The 17,303-nt window shown below is 48.5% G+C and overlaps 1 protein-coding gene across 2 annotated transcripts in view; it reads left to right on the top strand.

The window, feature by feature from the left end:
• BAIAP2L1 (BAR/IMD domain containing adaptor protein 2 like 1) overlaps positions 1-17,303 on the top strand; it is a 66,051-nt gene that overhangs the window by 40,204 nt on the left and 8,544 nt on the right. The window contains exons 4-10 of one of the 2 annotated variants that reach the window (XM_037134814.2): positions 6,312-6,373; positions 6,477-6,548; positions 7,663-7,800; positions 8,427-8,579; positions 10,884-11,051; positions 15,085-15,211; positions 16,859-17,066. In XM_037134814.2, coding sequence (XP_036990709.1) covers positions 6,312-6,373; positions 6,477-6,548; positions 7,663-7,800; positions 8,427-8,579; positions 10,884-11,051; positions 15,085-15,211; positions 16,859-17,066 — 928 coding nt within the window. The remainder of the gene's footprint in view (positions 1-6,311; positions 6,374-6,476; positions 6,549-7,662; positions 7,801-8,426; positions 8,580-10,883; positions 11,052-15,084; positions 15,212-16,858; positions 17,067-17,303) is intronic. The other variant, XM_053656962.1, reaches the window with a different exon arrangement.

The following is a 17,303-nucleotide window of genomic DNA, read 5'->3' as shown; positions in this document are numbered from 1 at the left end:
TTTTCCTTTCTTGCCGAACTTCCTGAATAAGCGGTTCATACCAGCTTTCTCCTTCCTGCATCATCCCTCCCTCCCTCCTTCCCCACTTTGTACCAGAAACCAGGAAGCGGGAAGGACTCGAACAGTGAGCATCTTGTGTGTGTGTTGCTCGTGGCACATGTCCTTGTTAGGACATTTGATCCTGCCAACTTGGGTTGCCAAGTGTCCAGGCCTGAGCCAACATAGTCTGGTGTTGTGGCTTCTTGTTTGGACAAATGAAAATTTTGTAAACAAAAATGTCCCATTTAAAAAATATATATATTTTGTTTGTGGCTCAGGAACCTCGGAGGCCAGACCTCTCTGTTACGGAACCTTGGTTAAATAAAAGCTGCCGGGAATTGGCTCCTGTAGACTCAGGTGGACACAGCTCCATGTGCGTGCCAGTCAAGCCCAAGCAGGCTCGCTCTGCAGGGGCGCCGGGTCACGTGGGGGAGCCCTGGTGCCCACACTCCAAACGCCACCTCACAGAAGCCTCTCCTCCTCCAAAAGTAGTTGTTTCAGTGGAGGAGAAAAAGGACGGCAAGGTGACAACTAGGCATTCACCTTCAGCAAAAGTAATTTTTCCTGTAGGAATTTCTATAATACATTATTATAGAAACAAAATCCAGTATTATGGATGCCACTTGTTGTGGGTCAGGCTTTTTCTGCTGGAGTTTTCCTGTCCTGCTCTCACTGCATGGTGTGTGGTTTTTTCTCTGCGGTTCCCCTTCATTCATCTGTTCAGTATACTTCTTTATCGACCAGATCTTCGAGGCCTGTCGTATGCCAGTCAGGCACTGGGAGCACATGGTAACTAAAGATCAGGCCAAGTTCTTGTCCACGTGGCACCGACAGAAACATTCAGACATTCAGACACCGCGTGTGTTTTCCCCCAAGCAGGGTGCCGGCTCCTAATTACTGCTAGTTTCAGATGGCTGCTGCGACGTTTGTTTTGTGTTGTTAATTAATCTGACTCTAATTAATAGACTTTGTTTTTATAGAGCAGTCTCAGATTTATAGAAAATTGAGCAGGTCTTACTCAGAGTTCCCACACACTCTCCTCTCCCCACTCAGTTTCTTGTTTGTTAACATCTTGCATTGGTGTGGTACATTCATTACCAGTGAAGAACCAGTGTGGATGCATTATTATCAACTGAAACCCAGAGTTTGCATTAGGGTCTACTCTTTGTGTTCTGAGTTTTGATGAATGTTTAATGACATGTATCTGCCATTATAATCCACTTCCTACCCCCCACCCTTGGCAACTACTGATCTTTTTGCTGTCTCTAGTTTTTCCTTTTCCAGAACACCTTTGGTTAGAATTGTATTGTATGTGGCGTAGCCTTTCCAGACTGGCTTCCACGTGCACTGAAGCTTCTTCCATGCCTTTTGTGGCTTCGTAGTTCGTTTCTCTATTCATCCCTGAATAACATCCAGTTGTACAGAGTTATACCACGGTCTTGTTATCCCTTCTTCTTGGTTGCTTCCCCTTTTTGTCGTTATAAATAAAGCTGTTATAATAGTCACATACGGGTTTTTCTGTGGACATAAGATTTCCAGTGTTTTAGGTGATGGTAAAACTGATTACCTTTGGGAAAACCCGCCAGACCGTCTTGCAGAGCGGCTGCACCGCGTTGCGCTCCCCTTACCAGTGAAGGTGAGCGCCTGTTGCTCCACATCCTCACCAGCATTTGGTGTTTCCTCTTTTCTGGGTTTTAGCCATTTTGATAGGTGAGTCGGGGCATGTCATTGTTTTCATTTTCAACTCTCAGTGGCATGTGATGTGAAGCGTCTTTGTTTATTTGCCATCTGTGTATCTTTTTCGGTGAGGTATCTGTTCCTATCTTTTGCTCCTTTTAATTGAGTTGTTTGATTTCCTATTGTTGACTTTTAAGAGTTTCTTACATATTGTGGATCAACCCTTTTGTGAGCTGTGTGTTGTAAACGCTTTCTCCCAACATGTGGCTGCCACACATCTTGTTCCTTTCTTTCACTTATAAGCTTTTCCCTACCTCTGTATTTAAGGTCTCTTGGAAGCAGAATACAGGTAGGCATTGTTGCTCTTCAGTCCTGACAGTCTTCGCCTTTTCATTGGACTATACAATCCGTTTACTTACATTTTTGCTTCCTGTTCTCTGTCCTGTGTTCATTTCTTCTCATCATCTTTTTTACTTTTCCCCCATTAGCTTAGTAGTTACTTATTCTTTTAGGTGTTACCCTGGAGACTTTCAACATGCGTCTTTTCTTGCATCAAACATCAAAGTCAGGTCAGTGGCACTGCTTTTATTTCAGACACTGAGGAACAGCAGAACACTACGCAATTCCATTGTGTAACTGTTGTTCGTCGCCCTTGTTTTCATAAGGTGGTATACACAGCGTTATCAATGGCAGAATAATTACAGTCTCTGTGCAAGAGATTAACTAGGACTGTGGAACTGTAGTTGGTTAAGCCAGAAGCTGGACTCCTGGGGGAGCGGGCAGTGGTTTCCACCTGTTACTTACTTGGCAGTATCCCTCCGTGGGCATGTCCACCGGTACCATGTCAGCATGGCCCAGAGGAGGCCACCTCTGATCGCACCCAGGGACTGGGTTCAAATAGCCACTGGGAGCTATTCTTGGATGCTGGCAGAGCCTTGCCAGTTTGGTCACGTGCTCGTGACATCATCTGCCTCTGTGCTGATTCGGTTGGTGACTCTGGTCCACACTTGTGCGTTTAACATGCCCTGTCTGTTGTGGCAGTTGCTTCACTTGCAGTATGTACCCTCCTTGTCACGTGCGGTGTTTGGGAAGCCATCAGGAGAAGCATCCCTTTCCCAGGGGCGGGGCGGTCAGTGCTGCTGTGTTCCACGCGGCACGACTCCAGGCCCGGTCAGCTCCTGCCTGTTGCTTTATGGTCGGATGCCACTCGAAGTCGCGTGGAGGGAGGCGAGTGTGACTCAGCCATCGCTCTGTGCTGTCGTGAAGTAATAAATGTGTCCTGATCATCTGTGATCAAATATGAATGAGAGTAAAGACTCGCCCGGAGTGCTCAGCACGTGTGCCGCGCCGCCAGGTCCGCTGTCGGTGTCTCCGTGCGGTGTCTCTGACTCAGGCTGTGAAGGGTGGGGACAGCGAGTTGGAGACACAGTCACAGTCCAGTGACTCATCTGCAGTTCAGGTGCAAACCTGTGTTTGTGCCACTGCTCGTAATTTCTCTTTAAGTCCACACTGCCTGTTGTCTAAATAGATACCTTCATACAGCACCATCCAAAATGCTGGACGTATTTGTTCATAGTTCCTAAAATTAGCTATTATTTATGTGAATTTTAGGGAAAATTGATGGCAGACATTGACTTTTAATTATGTCAAAGTCGTGATTTTAAAATGGGTATATATTTAAATTCCTCTAATATTGCCATTTAAAAGTACAGTTTATTCAAACTGAGTCACATTACTGTCCTTACTATGACTTTCTTCTCAAAATGTTGACTCGAAGCCTAGAAGACAACAAAAGAAATGGTTGGTTGGTGTGCAGCACTGTGACTTCCGGGAGGGGCGTGCCAGTTCCTGTTCGGGTGTGTGTTTAGTTCTGATCCATCAGACTCTGGGTTGTACTTCCTCGGCTCTGCCCTCTTCCATAAAAACTTTAAGAGTAATTTATGTAGGTTACAGGGATAAGAGTAAACAAACGTGTGTGATGCCATGTTTCAGATCTAAAGTAACGTGATATTTAAGAATGAACTTCTGTAGATTAAACATAAAGGCCGTTTTTGTTTTCTACTTTAAGATATACTTTTGGCAGCTTCCACAATCACAGTAAAGATGTTTTTTCATCCTTTCCATTACCAAGGAGTCGGCAGCTGCTGCTGTGAGGTTGGCATTTACATCCCATGAGCCGTGAGGGACAGGAGTTCCGTCCTGCCCACACAGTGAAAGGGCTTTTCACTGGGGCTGTGAGCTGCTCGCTGGGCTGGCTGGCTGCCTGGGGGAGAGCGTGGGCAGCAGGGCTCGGAGTGCGAGGGAGCTGGGACCTCTGGGCCGGAGCTGGGCCCCGAGCTGAGCAGTGCCCACACTGGCACATGCTTTGGGCAGCATATGCTTTTATGAGATCCACAGGACGGAAGGTTGTAAAATAAAGTTTGTGACAGGATGGGAAAGTGTGAATGCCGTCTCCGAGCTTGAATCACTGTGACTGAGTTATTAAAAATAACTAAGTTATCTTTAGACTTTTTTAAAGTAGATCTAATTTGCCAAAAATAGAGTGCTTGATTTTCAAATAATTGAAGTGGGCTTTTGTTGTTTTTCATCCCCAACCAGGAGTTATTTATGAGTTTAAAAGAGATGTGAGTGTAACGTAGATCATTTCAATATCTGAAGTGACTAAACAATAGGAAGTGACATTAATATGATTACAGTCTTGGTCCCGTCCCGTGAGGGCTTCCTGGGTGAATAACTCTTGCATTGAGCTTTAGGAGAACTTAACCTCAGTGCCTGAGAAGGATGCAGAGAGGGGCTCTGACCACATGGCCTGGCAGACCCAGGAGACCTGAGCCTGCCCTCACTCCCACACTTAGCCAGCCAGCTGTTCCGTCGCAGGTTCCTAGGAGACAGTGGTGCTTGGGGACTCACAGGTTGCAGACCCATAACCTTCCGAGGTCGTATGTTTACAGGAGATTTTCTGGGCCCCACCCCCCGCCATGGTTGTGCCATGTTATTTTAGGCAGCGCAGTTCACAGCAGGCTTCCTGCTGAGCAGTCGGTTTATCTGGGGCACCGTGGGGAGTGGTCTTGGGAGAGACATGTTACATTTGCATTTGGAAAGACCCCTGACATCTGTGAGGAAGAAGAGCCAGGAGAGAACAGCTGGGAGTTGAGCGCAGACGGAGAGGCGAACTCCTTAGGGGCCCGACCAGCAGGTTTCGTGTGTTGCAGGGGGTCAGACCGGGGTCTGCTCCTCCTCTGCTAGTGGGGCAGGTTGTTGGATGAACACAGACTTTACACGTCATTCCCACGTGACTTCTCCCCTGGGCAGGGAAGTGCTGGCACGTTTGTTGCCCGAGCTAGCAGCATGATTAGGGGGAATGGATCCGCCCTCCAGTGGCCGAAGTGGTGGCACTGCCACGCAAGGGACCATGTTTGTTATTGGGTACCACTCGGGCCGGCCGCTGAGAGCTGAAAAGGGTGGTGAGTTCACTTTTAGACGTGTTGCACAGGAGATGCCTAGTGGTACGTGCAAGCAGACGTTCAGGAAGGGGTTGCGTTTCTGAGCCTGAAGATGAGGGAAAGACTGGGATAGTCGTTTGAAGGTCAGATGTCTTAAAACGTTTTGAGAAGAGGCATGAAGGTGCTCGCCGTGTCTCGGTCCAATCGGCGCTCTTTTCCTCTTTCCTCATATTTTGCTGCAGTCACCACTTGAATCCTCCCTCGTCCACAGCCTTTCACTCCACCCACAGAATTCTCTGTCGTCTCTCCGCTGACCTGTGGGATGGTCCGCCTAGCACCTGTTATGTGTGGTGTGGTCTGGGCTGGTCCGGTACGATTCTCCGGTTCTCCCAGTTCTTAGATAGCAGACCCGTTTGGTTCCTGCAGCTGAGTTGGCAGAGGGAGGCTCTTGTTCACATTTATCAGTTTAATCGCAGAGGTGTGCACACATCTATGAGTGGAGAGGGACATGCTTTGCAAGTCAGGTGGCCATCTTGCTGCTTTTGGAGCACGGCTCTTGTCCTGGAACGCCCTCTCCCAGCCTGAGATGTTTCCGAGGATGGTGTCATCCAGGAAATGTGGGCAGGGCGCTGTCCCTGCTGTGGTTCGCCATGGTGTTAATGTTTCCAGAGTGACAGAGAAATGAATATGAGAAAAAGAAAATGACTTTTACCCTTCATGCCTGACAGATAATCAGATTACTCTGGGGATTAGATTAAAAATAATAATAATAAGTCATTTGTTCCTATTGTTAGTTAGTTACTAAATGACTGAGAGAGTCTTCTGTAAGAGAATTTAAACGTTAAACCAGATAAATGTATGAGTAAATACAGAAAGAACAGTGTGAGACTTCGGACAAAGCTGGCATGCTTCCGATGAACGACGCTGCAGAGGGAGTTTGCTGTCAGATGCTCCCCTGGCGTCCGCGGCCTCCCCCCCCCCCCCCCCCCGCCCCCATGGGCCACAGTCAGTGGGTCTGGAGCTTCAGAGGCTGATGCTCACAGGCCCTGAGGGCGGCCGCGGACTGGGCGTCACTGTTTCGCTGCCCTCCGTCCCTGCACAGTGACAACGACCATGCAACAGCTCCCCTCACACATGCGGTTTTCTTCTCAGGCCGTGTTCTCACGGAGATCTCAAGTGCCCACCAGAAACTTGATGAGAATTTGAAGGAAAATGTACGTGAACCCTTTTTATATTTATAGAATTATTTACTTTTCAATTTCATTTTGCTTGACATCTCAAATCTGGTATGAAATTTTTATTTCCTTTTGCTAATAGTTTAAGACATTCCATAAAGAGATTATATATGAGCTGGAAAAGAAGACAGAACTAGATGTCAAATACATGAACGTGAGTATACAGTCTGGCCCCACCTCGGGTGGAGGTGGGCATGGGGCACAGGGCCTGGCTGTCCGGAGGTGCCTGATCTCTGAGCCACTGTTTACTCAGCAGCAGAGAATGTGGGTGGAGCTGGGTGTTGGAGTGTGCGCACGGATGCATAAGTAATAAGATCCCTTGGGGCTGCGTGGGCTCATTGTTACTGACACTTGGGATCTTCACTGAAATGCACAAAAAAAATACTGCAAGGACCCACACTGCCTCTGGACGGCATTGTTCCCAAAGAACACACGTGCGGGTGGCAGCTGCTTTGGTGCTAGTGCAGCTCGCACTCGGCACTGCAGGGCGGCAGGTGTGCGTGGGAGAGCACCGTCTGGGGCTCCCGGTCTGAGGGTGAGCTGCGCTCCCGCATGGATCTCTTGCTGTCACCTGGCACCGTCAGTTCCAGCAGTTTTCTCCTTCCTCCTGGTCCTCCAGCCCCAGCACACAGGGCTCTCCCCATCCCCCGCCCCACTGCCACCCAGAGTCCGTGTCCTTCGCACCCAGATCCCCACGTGGCAGCAAGCCCTGCCTCCATGTGCTTGTGCTCTACTTGCCTCAGAGAAGGGGACAGCTGAGGGGGGGCAGTGCCGAGGACTGAACCTCCACCGTCCGATTTTTATCCCTGCAGAGGCTCCATGACGTGGGTCCCCTTGCGTCCCTCGCTGTGCAGACTAGCGCCCAAGGAGGTTCTTAGGGAAATTCGGGAAATGGGGGGAGAAGCCAGAATTCTAACCCAGGTCTGTTAGGCTCCAAAAAACTTACGCCACACCCATATAACCAGAAGTGACTGTAGTTCTTTCTTAATTCTCTTCCTTGATATTGTAACTCTTAAAACAGGAATATAGGGCTTAATATTGGTGATTTAGTCACCAGAGCACTTACAACCCAGTGTCCAAACACCTTTGAGCAAAGAGAAGCAAGAGAATAAAATATGCCCCCTCATCTAAACAACTTTAGGACAGACAAAGCAGCAAACATTAAAGTTGAAGGGAGGGGGCGGCGTGGAGTGAGGAGCCATGGGCCACACCCAGGGGAATGTTAGCTGAAGAGCTACAATGAAATAAGTGAAACATTGAACTTGCAGGCTACTCTCAAAAGATACCAAACAGAACACAGGAATAAACTAGATTCTTTGGAGAAATCTCAAGCCGAGTTGAAGAAGATCAAAAGGAAAAGTCAAGGAGGACGAAATGCACTCAAATATGAACACAAAGAAATTGAGGTGAACTCTTCAACTTCGTTTGGTCGTTGATGTTTTGTGCCATTTACGGGGAAGTTTGTTTGGCTCAGTCAGCCTGTACTTTACCTGCTAAGTGCTGACCTGCTACTAAAGTTAAAAATAAGCATTTTGACTTAGAATGAGCTACTACAGAGTTTCCCAGAGTTAAGAATAATCAGTCAATGGCCTGCTAAAAACATTGGCATTTTCTCCTCCCTCGGAGAGGGTGAGCATTGTTACCCCATTTTACAGATCGGGGACTGGGGCATAAGTTAAGTCATATGGTTGACACTTGAACGGGTTTGAACTGAACTTTCTGGTTCCAAAGCCCCTGATTTTCCAATAGAACAGGATCTTAGCCCTGGAGTACAAAGTAACATTTCGTGCAAATTGCCCAGTGGAACGGAAGGCCTTTGGCAACTTCTCTCCACATGAGTCAGGGCGGTGATCTTAATGAGAATGATGGTATCTGCCGGGTGAGGTTACAACTTTGTTATTTTGTCTAATGTTTATCTTCCTTTCACTCCCTTATCAAAGCAAACCCAGGGCAAAGATGGCAGAAGGTAAATGTCAGGCTGTGTGGCTGTTGGGCTCCTCCTGTCATAACTGTGTAATTGTTGCTCTCCTAGTATGTAGAAACCATCACTTCTCGCCAGAACGAAATCCAGAAATTTATTGCCGATGGTTGCAAAGAAGCTCTGCGGGAAGAGAAGAGGCGCTTCTGCTTCCTGGTGGACAAGCACTGTAGCTTTTCACGCCACCTGCACGACTACCACTTACAGGTGGGTGTGGCTTCCTGGTGGACAAACACTAGCTTTTCACACCACCTGCACGACTACCACCTACAGGTGGGTGTGGCTTCCTGGTGGACAAACACTAGCTTTTCACGCCACCTGCACGACTACCACTTACAGGTGGGTGTGGTTTCCAACTGTGCTACGTGAACTCATTTCGTATCACGTTTACACGCCCTCAACTTGCTTCCCCTTCTGTACATGCCCCAACATAAAGCAGTTGGCCTGTTTTGCCAATAAGATTTCACACTTTTAGAATACAGATGAAGTGCTCAGATGTCAGCTTATGATGTTTAATTAGTTTAGTAATACATCCATATTTAAAATCTTTCATAAAATAATGCTCAGTAGTTGAGAAAGTCACTTGCTTCCTTTCTCACCTGTGAGTGAGCCCTTCTCAGACTCAGTGACACATCTTTGGCATCAGTGTCCTCCTCAGAGCCACAGAAAGAGTCCCGCAGGCCCCAGGTCCGGGTGGTCGGAGGTGCTCACTGCGAGGGTCTGATGCACGTGGAGGCTGTATCCGGGCCACAGACCCTACTCACAGCATCGGGACACTTGCTGGAGCTGCTTTTCCTTCCTCTTCAAGGTGGTGGTCACGATCTCATGGCCGGACCACTGGGCTTCACCGCCCTCCTCCACCCCATGCGCTGTTCTCTGCGCTTACGTCCCCGGTAGCCAGTGCAGAAAACGTTAGATTTCCTTTCCTCTTTTTCTCAGCTGTAAATTCTCTTGGGCCCATGTAAGCACCCAAAAGTAGCGTTGATCGATGTCAGTCATTCGTCATTATTCCTAACAAAGTAATTTGGGGAGCGCTGCAGGATGCGGAACGCTACGTGAGAGCCCGAATGTAAGGCGCTGTCTCTTTTTTTCAGGTGAAAGGAAACTAGGTCTTGCATGCGTGCACATGCACGTCTCACACATTCTATAAAGATTCTGCAGCTTAAGGAATACTCAGAGCTAGAGACCTAACTCTGAACCTGTCAGGCGAGAACTGCGGTCTCGGGTGACCACCTTGTCCACAGCGCACTGTACTAGTTCCAGCAGCACTGACCCCCACACTGGAAGTCCTCCCGGGGTGGGGTCAGAGGCCGGAGAGGGACAGAAGCGACCCTGAAGCTCCTTGCCTTTGGCGACACCCTGCCAGCAGCGGGGCACTCACAGTGTCACGAGGCACCCGGTGGATTCCCCGAGCACTCTAGTTGTTGGTGGTCTCTCACACTGAGGCGTGGGTCCCAGTCAGGCTCTGCAGTGTGGCGCTAACCAGACTTGCTTTCTGCATGCACGACTCTCCAGCTCTCTGAAAACCCCTCGTGCCTTCTCTTACCCAGCTAAAGCGGCTCGGTCCCTCGGTGGCCCCTGGAGAATGCAGGCCGATCCAGTCAGGACAGAGGTGGTCTGGGGGAGGGGTTCTGTCCTCTTGCAGGATTTCCATCAGCACCCCCAGCCCGCCCCTGACGCACAGAGAGTCTGGGTAAAAACAGTGTGGTTGCTATGGAAATAGCTTCAGGAAAGGTCTCCTGCGTCCCCTTTCCCTTCAGATTGCTGCTCTGGAAAAGATGGCTCACCGAAAGGCTTCCCGGAACCTCCGGTTGTGAGAAGCAGAGCCAGGCTTGCGGGAGCCTGGGCCTGAGGCCTCTGCCCCTGCGGGTGTGTGACTTACCTTTGTCCGTCTGCCTCTCTCTGCTCTACAGCCGGGCTTCTCTGCAAGCCCATAGTCTGCCAGCCCCGGGGGACCAGAGCGTTTTCTCAGCATCATCTCTGACTCTACAGAGCCCCCCAACTTTGCCTCTAGTCCCTCAGTCCCATGGACCAATCTGATGTACTTCTCTAACATGCAGTCCAGTTCCACTCGGCTCTGAATCCGCTCCTAGTCCCTTCGCCCATCCTGGAGATGGTTTTCACAGAGGAGGAGGAGCAGTGGGAGGGAGAAAGTGGTGGTTGAGTGTCGGGGCCGCAGGGGAGACAGTGGCAGCCAATGCATGTTGCTCAGCCCTTCCCTGTTAGTTTTTGAACTTGTCCTTAATCATTCACAATCCTCATATTTAGTCTTAAACTCTGCCTCACATAGAGGGAGAGGGTTGGTTCTTTCAGAACAGGACGCTACATCCTTCTCAGCAAATAGGACAGCAGATACTCCTAGATGCTTGGACGACTCGCTGAGTTTAACTCAGACTCCCACACTTCCGGCAATAAGCCAGGAATGTTTTAAGTGACGTTATTTGATGTCATTTTTGTCAGCCCTTCACACGTACACATTAGTCCTCAGTTCTGTGTCCTTTGGATTTTCAGTCTGCAGAACTACTCAATTCCAAACTGCCTCGGTGGCAGAACACCTGTTGCGATGCCACCAGAGTGCCAGAGGAAGTCATCCACATGATAGAGGATATAAAGACCCCTCTCTCCACCCCGGCGTCCTGGACACCTCAGCCTTCGCCGATGGTCGAGAGAAGCAACGCGGTAGGAGCTGGTCGCCTCCGGGGTCCCAGCTGTGTGTTTACGGTTAGATTTGCACGGAGGACCAAGGCCTTCATTAGTGGGGATCACGGGTGGTCCTCTAAGAGCCGCTTTCCTCACTTAGCTCTCGTCAGCATTGGCTGTGTTTCATGCTGCGTTTAGTGCTGATGTCTTTGTTTTAGGAAGTTTATTGTTACTGTTTTGAACTGCAGTGGTCCCACCTTCGTAAGTTTACCCTCAGCGAAGGGCGTGTAGGTATCTTAGGGAGGAGATGAACTCCGATGCCATTCATCACAGCGTGAGGCGCTTCCAAAAAGTCACCAGAGCAATGACTGAGCATCGTAGTTTGCCGTTCTTGAACCTGGGCCTTATTCTTTCCACCAACACGTGGAGATTTGGACCCAGGATCTAACAAGAACACGAGTCCACCCCACCCCCACCAACAACTCTGAGTGGCAGCAGAGACCCCAGACCCCTCTGGCAGCCCACAACACGGACCCAGGGCTGCACCAGGGATGGAACAGGTGCCGCCAGTGGGCCAGCGCACTGGGGGTCTCTACAGGGTCAGCACGTGGAGATCAGAATAGGAAACCTCAGCCCCGAGGATGTGCCAGGGCAAGGTTTCTCCAGAGGGCAGAGCGTCAGCCCAGAGGCAGGGGACACAGGCAGTGGAGGAGAACCGGGGGTGTTTCTCTGTATGTTGGTTGGGGAACTGATTCAGACCGTCTAGGTCGGTCCGTCCCTGCCCCTTGTCCAATTTCTGCTGAACCACAGACAGCAGGGGCTTCTGTGCACTGGCCAAGACAGAAGACACAGGGCACAGTCCTTGAAATGCCTTCCCTCTCCCCACATCAGTGGGGTACTCTGCGATCATGAGAACAGGCGAAATACGGCCTCTCACACACAGTAGAACGGTGACTGCCGTACATGCGCAGGAACACAGACAACCAAGAATCATAGAGCAGGTGAAGAAACCAACACCGTAAGAACACACACGAACTGAAAACCAAAATGAGCAGTATTGGGGGCAGGAGAGCCAGCTGGGCAGAAGAGAGATCTTTCCAAAGAGATGAAAGAGTATTGCATTCATAGAGAAGAATCAACTAGTTTTTGGAGACTGAAAACTGGATTATTCCTTATAAAGTGACATGCCTAGAATTTGCTTCAAAGCAACCCAGATGCCGGGCAGAGGTGGGCGGGGTGACGTGAAATGGGATTGGCCAGGACAGGGAACCTGCTGAAGCCAGGAGTTGGGTACATGGAGGCTTACTCTGCTCTTCTTTCTACTTTCGCACCTGTTGGAAAGTTTTCTAAAAGAACAGCTTTTTGTTTTTCATTTCTCCCTCCATCCTCAAACACAAAACACATAATAATCTATATGGGCTCATTAGAAGAATGGAACTGCTTGGAAAATTAAGCCACAAAAACTTCCAAAACACAGAGCAAAAACAGAAAGGGGACTTTCTGAAAAATCGGACAGAGGACAAACGTGACGTTAGACCAGCTGACACACGGAGACACAATCCGCTGCCCGCCCAGCATCACCACCAGCTGCCCAATGGAGGGCTCAGACCCAGCTGTCCAAACCCAAACAACTGGTTTGCTTTTTTTTTCTTTTTTTTTTTTTTTTTTTTTTTTATTTTTTTTTAGAAATTTTTTTTGTTTTTTTTTCCCCCCCCAGCCCCCCTGCCCCTTGCTCCCCACCTCCCTCCCATTTCCTCCCCCCCCCCTTAGTTCTCGTCCCCTGTGTCCTTCCTATTTGTTCCTCCAAATCCCCCCCCCTTTTTCCCCTTAACTTCCCTTCCTTCTCCCCTCTGGTCACTATCCCCTTGTTCTCTATTTCAGTGTCTTTGTTTTTTGGGTGTTTTTTTTTTTTTTTCTGCTTACTTGTTTGTTTTGTTGTTTAGCTTCCTGTTAAAGGTGAGATCATATGGTATTTGTCTTTCAGCACCTGGCCTATTTCACTCAGCATAATGCTTTCCAGCTCCATCCATGTTGTTGCAAAGGGTAGTAGCTCCTTCTTTCTCTCTGCAGCATAGAATTCCATTGTGTATATGTACCACAATTTTTGGATCCATTCATTTACTGATGGGCACCTAGGTTGCTTCCAACTCTTGGCTATTGTAAATTGTGCTGCTATGAACATTGTGGTGCATAGGTTCTTTGATATTGATGTTTTAGGATTCTTAGGATATAATCCTAGCAGTGGAATTGCTGGGTCAAAAGGCAGGTCGATTTTTATTTTTCTGAGAAAAATCCATACTGTTTTCCATAATGGTTGTACCAGTCTGCACTCCCACCAACAGTGAACTAAGGACCCCGTTTCCCCACAACCCCTCCAACATTTGTTGTTTGTTGCTTTGTTTATGATAGCCATCCTGACTGGTGTAAAGTGGTATCTCATTGTGGTTTTAATTTGCATCTCTCTGATAGCTAATGATATTGAGCATCTCTTCATGTGTCTCTGAATGTTCTATATGTCCTCCTTGGAGAAGTGTTTGTTCAAGTCCTTTTCCCATTTTCTAATTGGGTTGGGTGTCTTCTTAGAGTGGAGTCGTGTAAGTTCTTTGTATATTTTAGAGATTAAACCTTTGTCTGAGGTATCATTGGCAAATATGTTTTCCCATACAGTTGGTTGTCTTGCTAATTTAATACTGTTTTCTTTAGCCATGCAGAAGCTTTTTATTTTGATGAGATCCCATTTGTTTATTCTTTCCTTTACATTCCTTGCTCTAGGGGACATATCAGTAAAGAAGGTGCTGCGTGAAATATCTGAGATTTTCTTGCCAATGTTCTCCTCTAGGACTTTAATGGTGTTATGACTTACATTTAAGTCTTTTATCCACCTTGAATTTATTTTGGTGTATGGTGTAAGTCTGTGCTCAAGTTTCATTTTTTTGCATGTAGCTGTCCAGTTCTCCCAACACCATTTGTTGAAGAGGCTATCTTTACTCCATTTTATGTTACTGCCCCCCTTTGTCGAATATTAATTGACTGTAGAGAGTTGGGTTGATTTCTGGGCTCTCTGTTCTGTTCCATTGGTCTATGTGCCTGTTTTTATGCCAGTACCAGGCTGTTTTGATTACAGTGGCCTTGTAATACAGTTTGATATCAGGTATTGTGATCCCCCCTACTTTGTTCTTCTTTCTCAAAAGAGCAGCTGCTATTCGAGCTCGTTTATGGTTCCATATAAATTTTCGAAGTGTTTGTTCTATGTCTGTGAAATATGCCATTGGTTTTTTTCTTTCTTTTCTGTTTTTTTCCTTTTTTTTTTTTTTTTTTTTTTTTTTTCTTCTTGTGTTTTTTTTTTTTTTTTTCCTTTTTTTTTTTTTGTTTTTTTCTTTTTTTTCTTTTTTTTTACTCCACACCTGCCTCTCCACACTCTCCTCCCTCCAGTAGAGGACGGCTCCATCCTTCTGTAGCTCTCACACAAAATGACTCCTTTCTCTTTCCCCCATGCCTCTCTCGGCCCGCGGGCCGGCCCTGTTGTTTCCATCTTCACAGCCCCGAACACATGGCTCCGCCTGTGGCCCCTGCAGAGATGGCCACGGTGGCCTTCTGCCTGGTCCCTGCCATGGCAGCCGGACCGATCCTGGACCGTTGAGGAGCCCAAAGCCCGGGTGGACGACAGGAAGTCAGGGATAAGGAGAAAACTCTGACAACCTAAGACGTTAGGACTTAACGGAGCAGTAAATGCCCTCAAAATTCTGTGGAAACGTCTCAAACACAGAATCCTCTCAACGGGTGGCACTGAAGAGCGAGCCTGAAACCCACAGGAAAGGAAGGAGATTAGCGGTTGCCCACGTGGGAGGGGATGTGGGAGTGGTGGCTTGTGTTTCGGGGGGAGGGGGTGTTGCTTTTTTAGTTTTAAAGATTATTGCATCTTAAGACAAAAATGAAAAAATATGGTATTCTTGAAATCATCCAAAATGGGATACAGCCCTACAACTGAGAGAACTTAGGGAAAACAGCCCCGGGAACCTAAAACGCCGTTGCCGTGTGACACTGACGTTAAACAGGTAAAAACGTCCCGCAGGTTGGGAAGGACTACGACACGCTTTCCAGATGTTCGCCAAAGGTGCCTCCAGCTCCCTCGACCAGAGCGAACACCAGCCCGCTGGTCGATATGTTCAATAACCCAGCGACAGCCACACAGAGTGCAGGTAAGGTGTTTCCTCCAAATCACCTTTCTGAACTTTTGTTTATTCTTTACATTATTGTTGTTCAGTTGCAGTTGTCTGCATTTACCCCCCACCGCTCCCACCTGCCTCAACTTCTAAAGTAGATGGTCTGGGTCAGTGCCTGGTGAGGTGGAGCTGAACGAGCACGTGTGTGCGGCCCGCGTTCCGCGTTGGAAGGATGTGCAACTCAGAACAAGCAAAGCCCTGAGTTTTAGTAAAACCAGAGGCACTTTGACACATACGAATTCTACTACTAATTGATGTTTGTAAGAGTAAATATACTATTGAAAGGTGTTTTTTTTAAAATAGAATAAAGTTTAAAAAGTTAAGTGAATAGAATTGAACGTATAGCGATGTCCCCACTGTGTTTCATATTTGGTGGCAATTGCAATTTCTCTTTTCAATGCAACAAACTGTAACAGTTCACATTAGCAAAATTATGGTTATTAATCTTACCTGCGGGCTCCATTTGAATTATAATCAGTGATTTTCATCACCTCTAACAGTACAACATACTTTCTGGAGAGTAAGTTCTAACTGCTTAAGTTTCTCAACTCTGCATTCTAATACATTGGGACCAGTTACTGTCTGCAAACATCTCAGGGACTCATGGCGGCCAGCCCCTGCCTCTGTCTGGGGGTCTCCCAGGCCCCTGCTCACGAGTCATGGCCGCCGAGCGCTGGATACACCCCAGATACCACGTGCGGCTTTAGGGGAAGAAACGAGATTTTCTGAATGGCAACTAGGAAGACAATAGTCTGCAGTCATCTGCCTTTGAAAGCAGGGCCACAAGTTGTATACACTGTGAAGTCAAAATCGATAATGTCACGTGCATGCCAGTCATTCAGACCATTGATTCTTCCCGGTAAAAGCAAAGTAAGGTCGCTGGCAGACTCAGCACCACTGAGGTAATCAGAGAGCGGTGTGGTAGGAAGCTAGCAAAGTTTACATTGTAATTAGTAAGACTGTAAGAATAAAGCAGAAAGAGATCTTACTTGGTTTTTAATACTAGGCTAGCAATATTTGGAAAATCTAAAAAGAAGAAATTCTCCATTCTATTTTTTTCCCCAAGTGGGGACTATCAGGCTGCATTTGAACGGAGACACAAAATGCGCAGCGCACCGCTGCTTCCCACCGTGCGGGATGGGCCACCACGCCTGGCTCTGCCGAGGGCCACCCTCAGGAGGTCCGAGAGCATGGCCTGGTGATTAGGGAGGGCTCAGCAGAGGTGCTTGTCCTCACAAGAGCGTTTCCAGTTCTCTCCCCTGGTGGCCCAGGCCGTGGGCAGTTGGGTGTGAGCTGAGGCCTCATGCAGCCTCTGGTTCGCACTGAGAGGGCAGGGAAAGGAGAACCGAGAGTGCAGTTGGTGGAGGGGCGGTCTGCCTCCCTGAGAGCCGTCTGGAGTGAGGCGGAGGGTGGGTGGAGCTCGGCAGATGCTGCCTGGTCCTCCTGACTGCAAAAGGGAGCCCCGCCCGGGAGAGACCCGGGGCCAGGGCTCTGCCTGTGCTCCTCGTAGGCCTTGCCCAGCAACTGGAAGGGTGTGGCGATACGACACAACTGGGGTCTCTGTCACAGACGACCTGTTATCATCCTTTGAAAGGCCGTCCCTGCTCCGTTCGTTTTCAACAGCTTCTCCAGATGATCCCAGTTTACAGCGGTCGGTTTCTGTTGCAACTGGACTGAACATGATGAAGAAGCAGAAAGTGAAAACCATCTTCCCACACACCGCCGGCAGCAACCAGACCCTGCTCAGCTTCGCACAGGGGGACGTCATCACGCTGCTCGTCTCCGAGGAGAAGGACGGCTGGCTCTACGGGGAGCATGATGCCTCCAAAGCGTGAGTCTCGGAGGGAGGGTCGGCTGGAGTCCGAGCTACCCGGTGCTTCCTAGAGCTGCGGTCTCTCCTGTTAGTGGCGCATGGCCCTTGCGAACATGCCACGTGTTAGCCAGTGCTCAGGTCGTAGTTCAGCTCTAGTTCTGTTGTGGTCAACTGGACTCTGTCCCAGACTGTTCCTGCATGTATGTGCGTGCATGTACATGTGTGTGTGTGTACAGGTAAACTCGAATGAATAGA

This window comes from Artibeus jamaicensis, unplaced genomic scaffold, assembly GCF_021234435.1.
Source record: "Artibeus jamaicensis isolate MK-2021 breed Jamaican fruit bat unplaced genomic scaffold, CSHL_Jam_final scaffold_3151, whole genome shotgun sequence".
In the NCBI taxonomy this organism is placed as follows: domain Eukaryota; kingdom Metazoa; phylum Chordata; class Mammalia; order Chiroptera; family Phyllostomidae; genus Artibeus; species Artibeus jamaicensis.
This window is presented reverse-complemented; position numbering and strand designations above follow the sequence as displayed.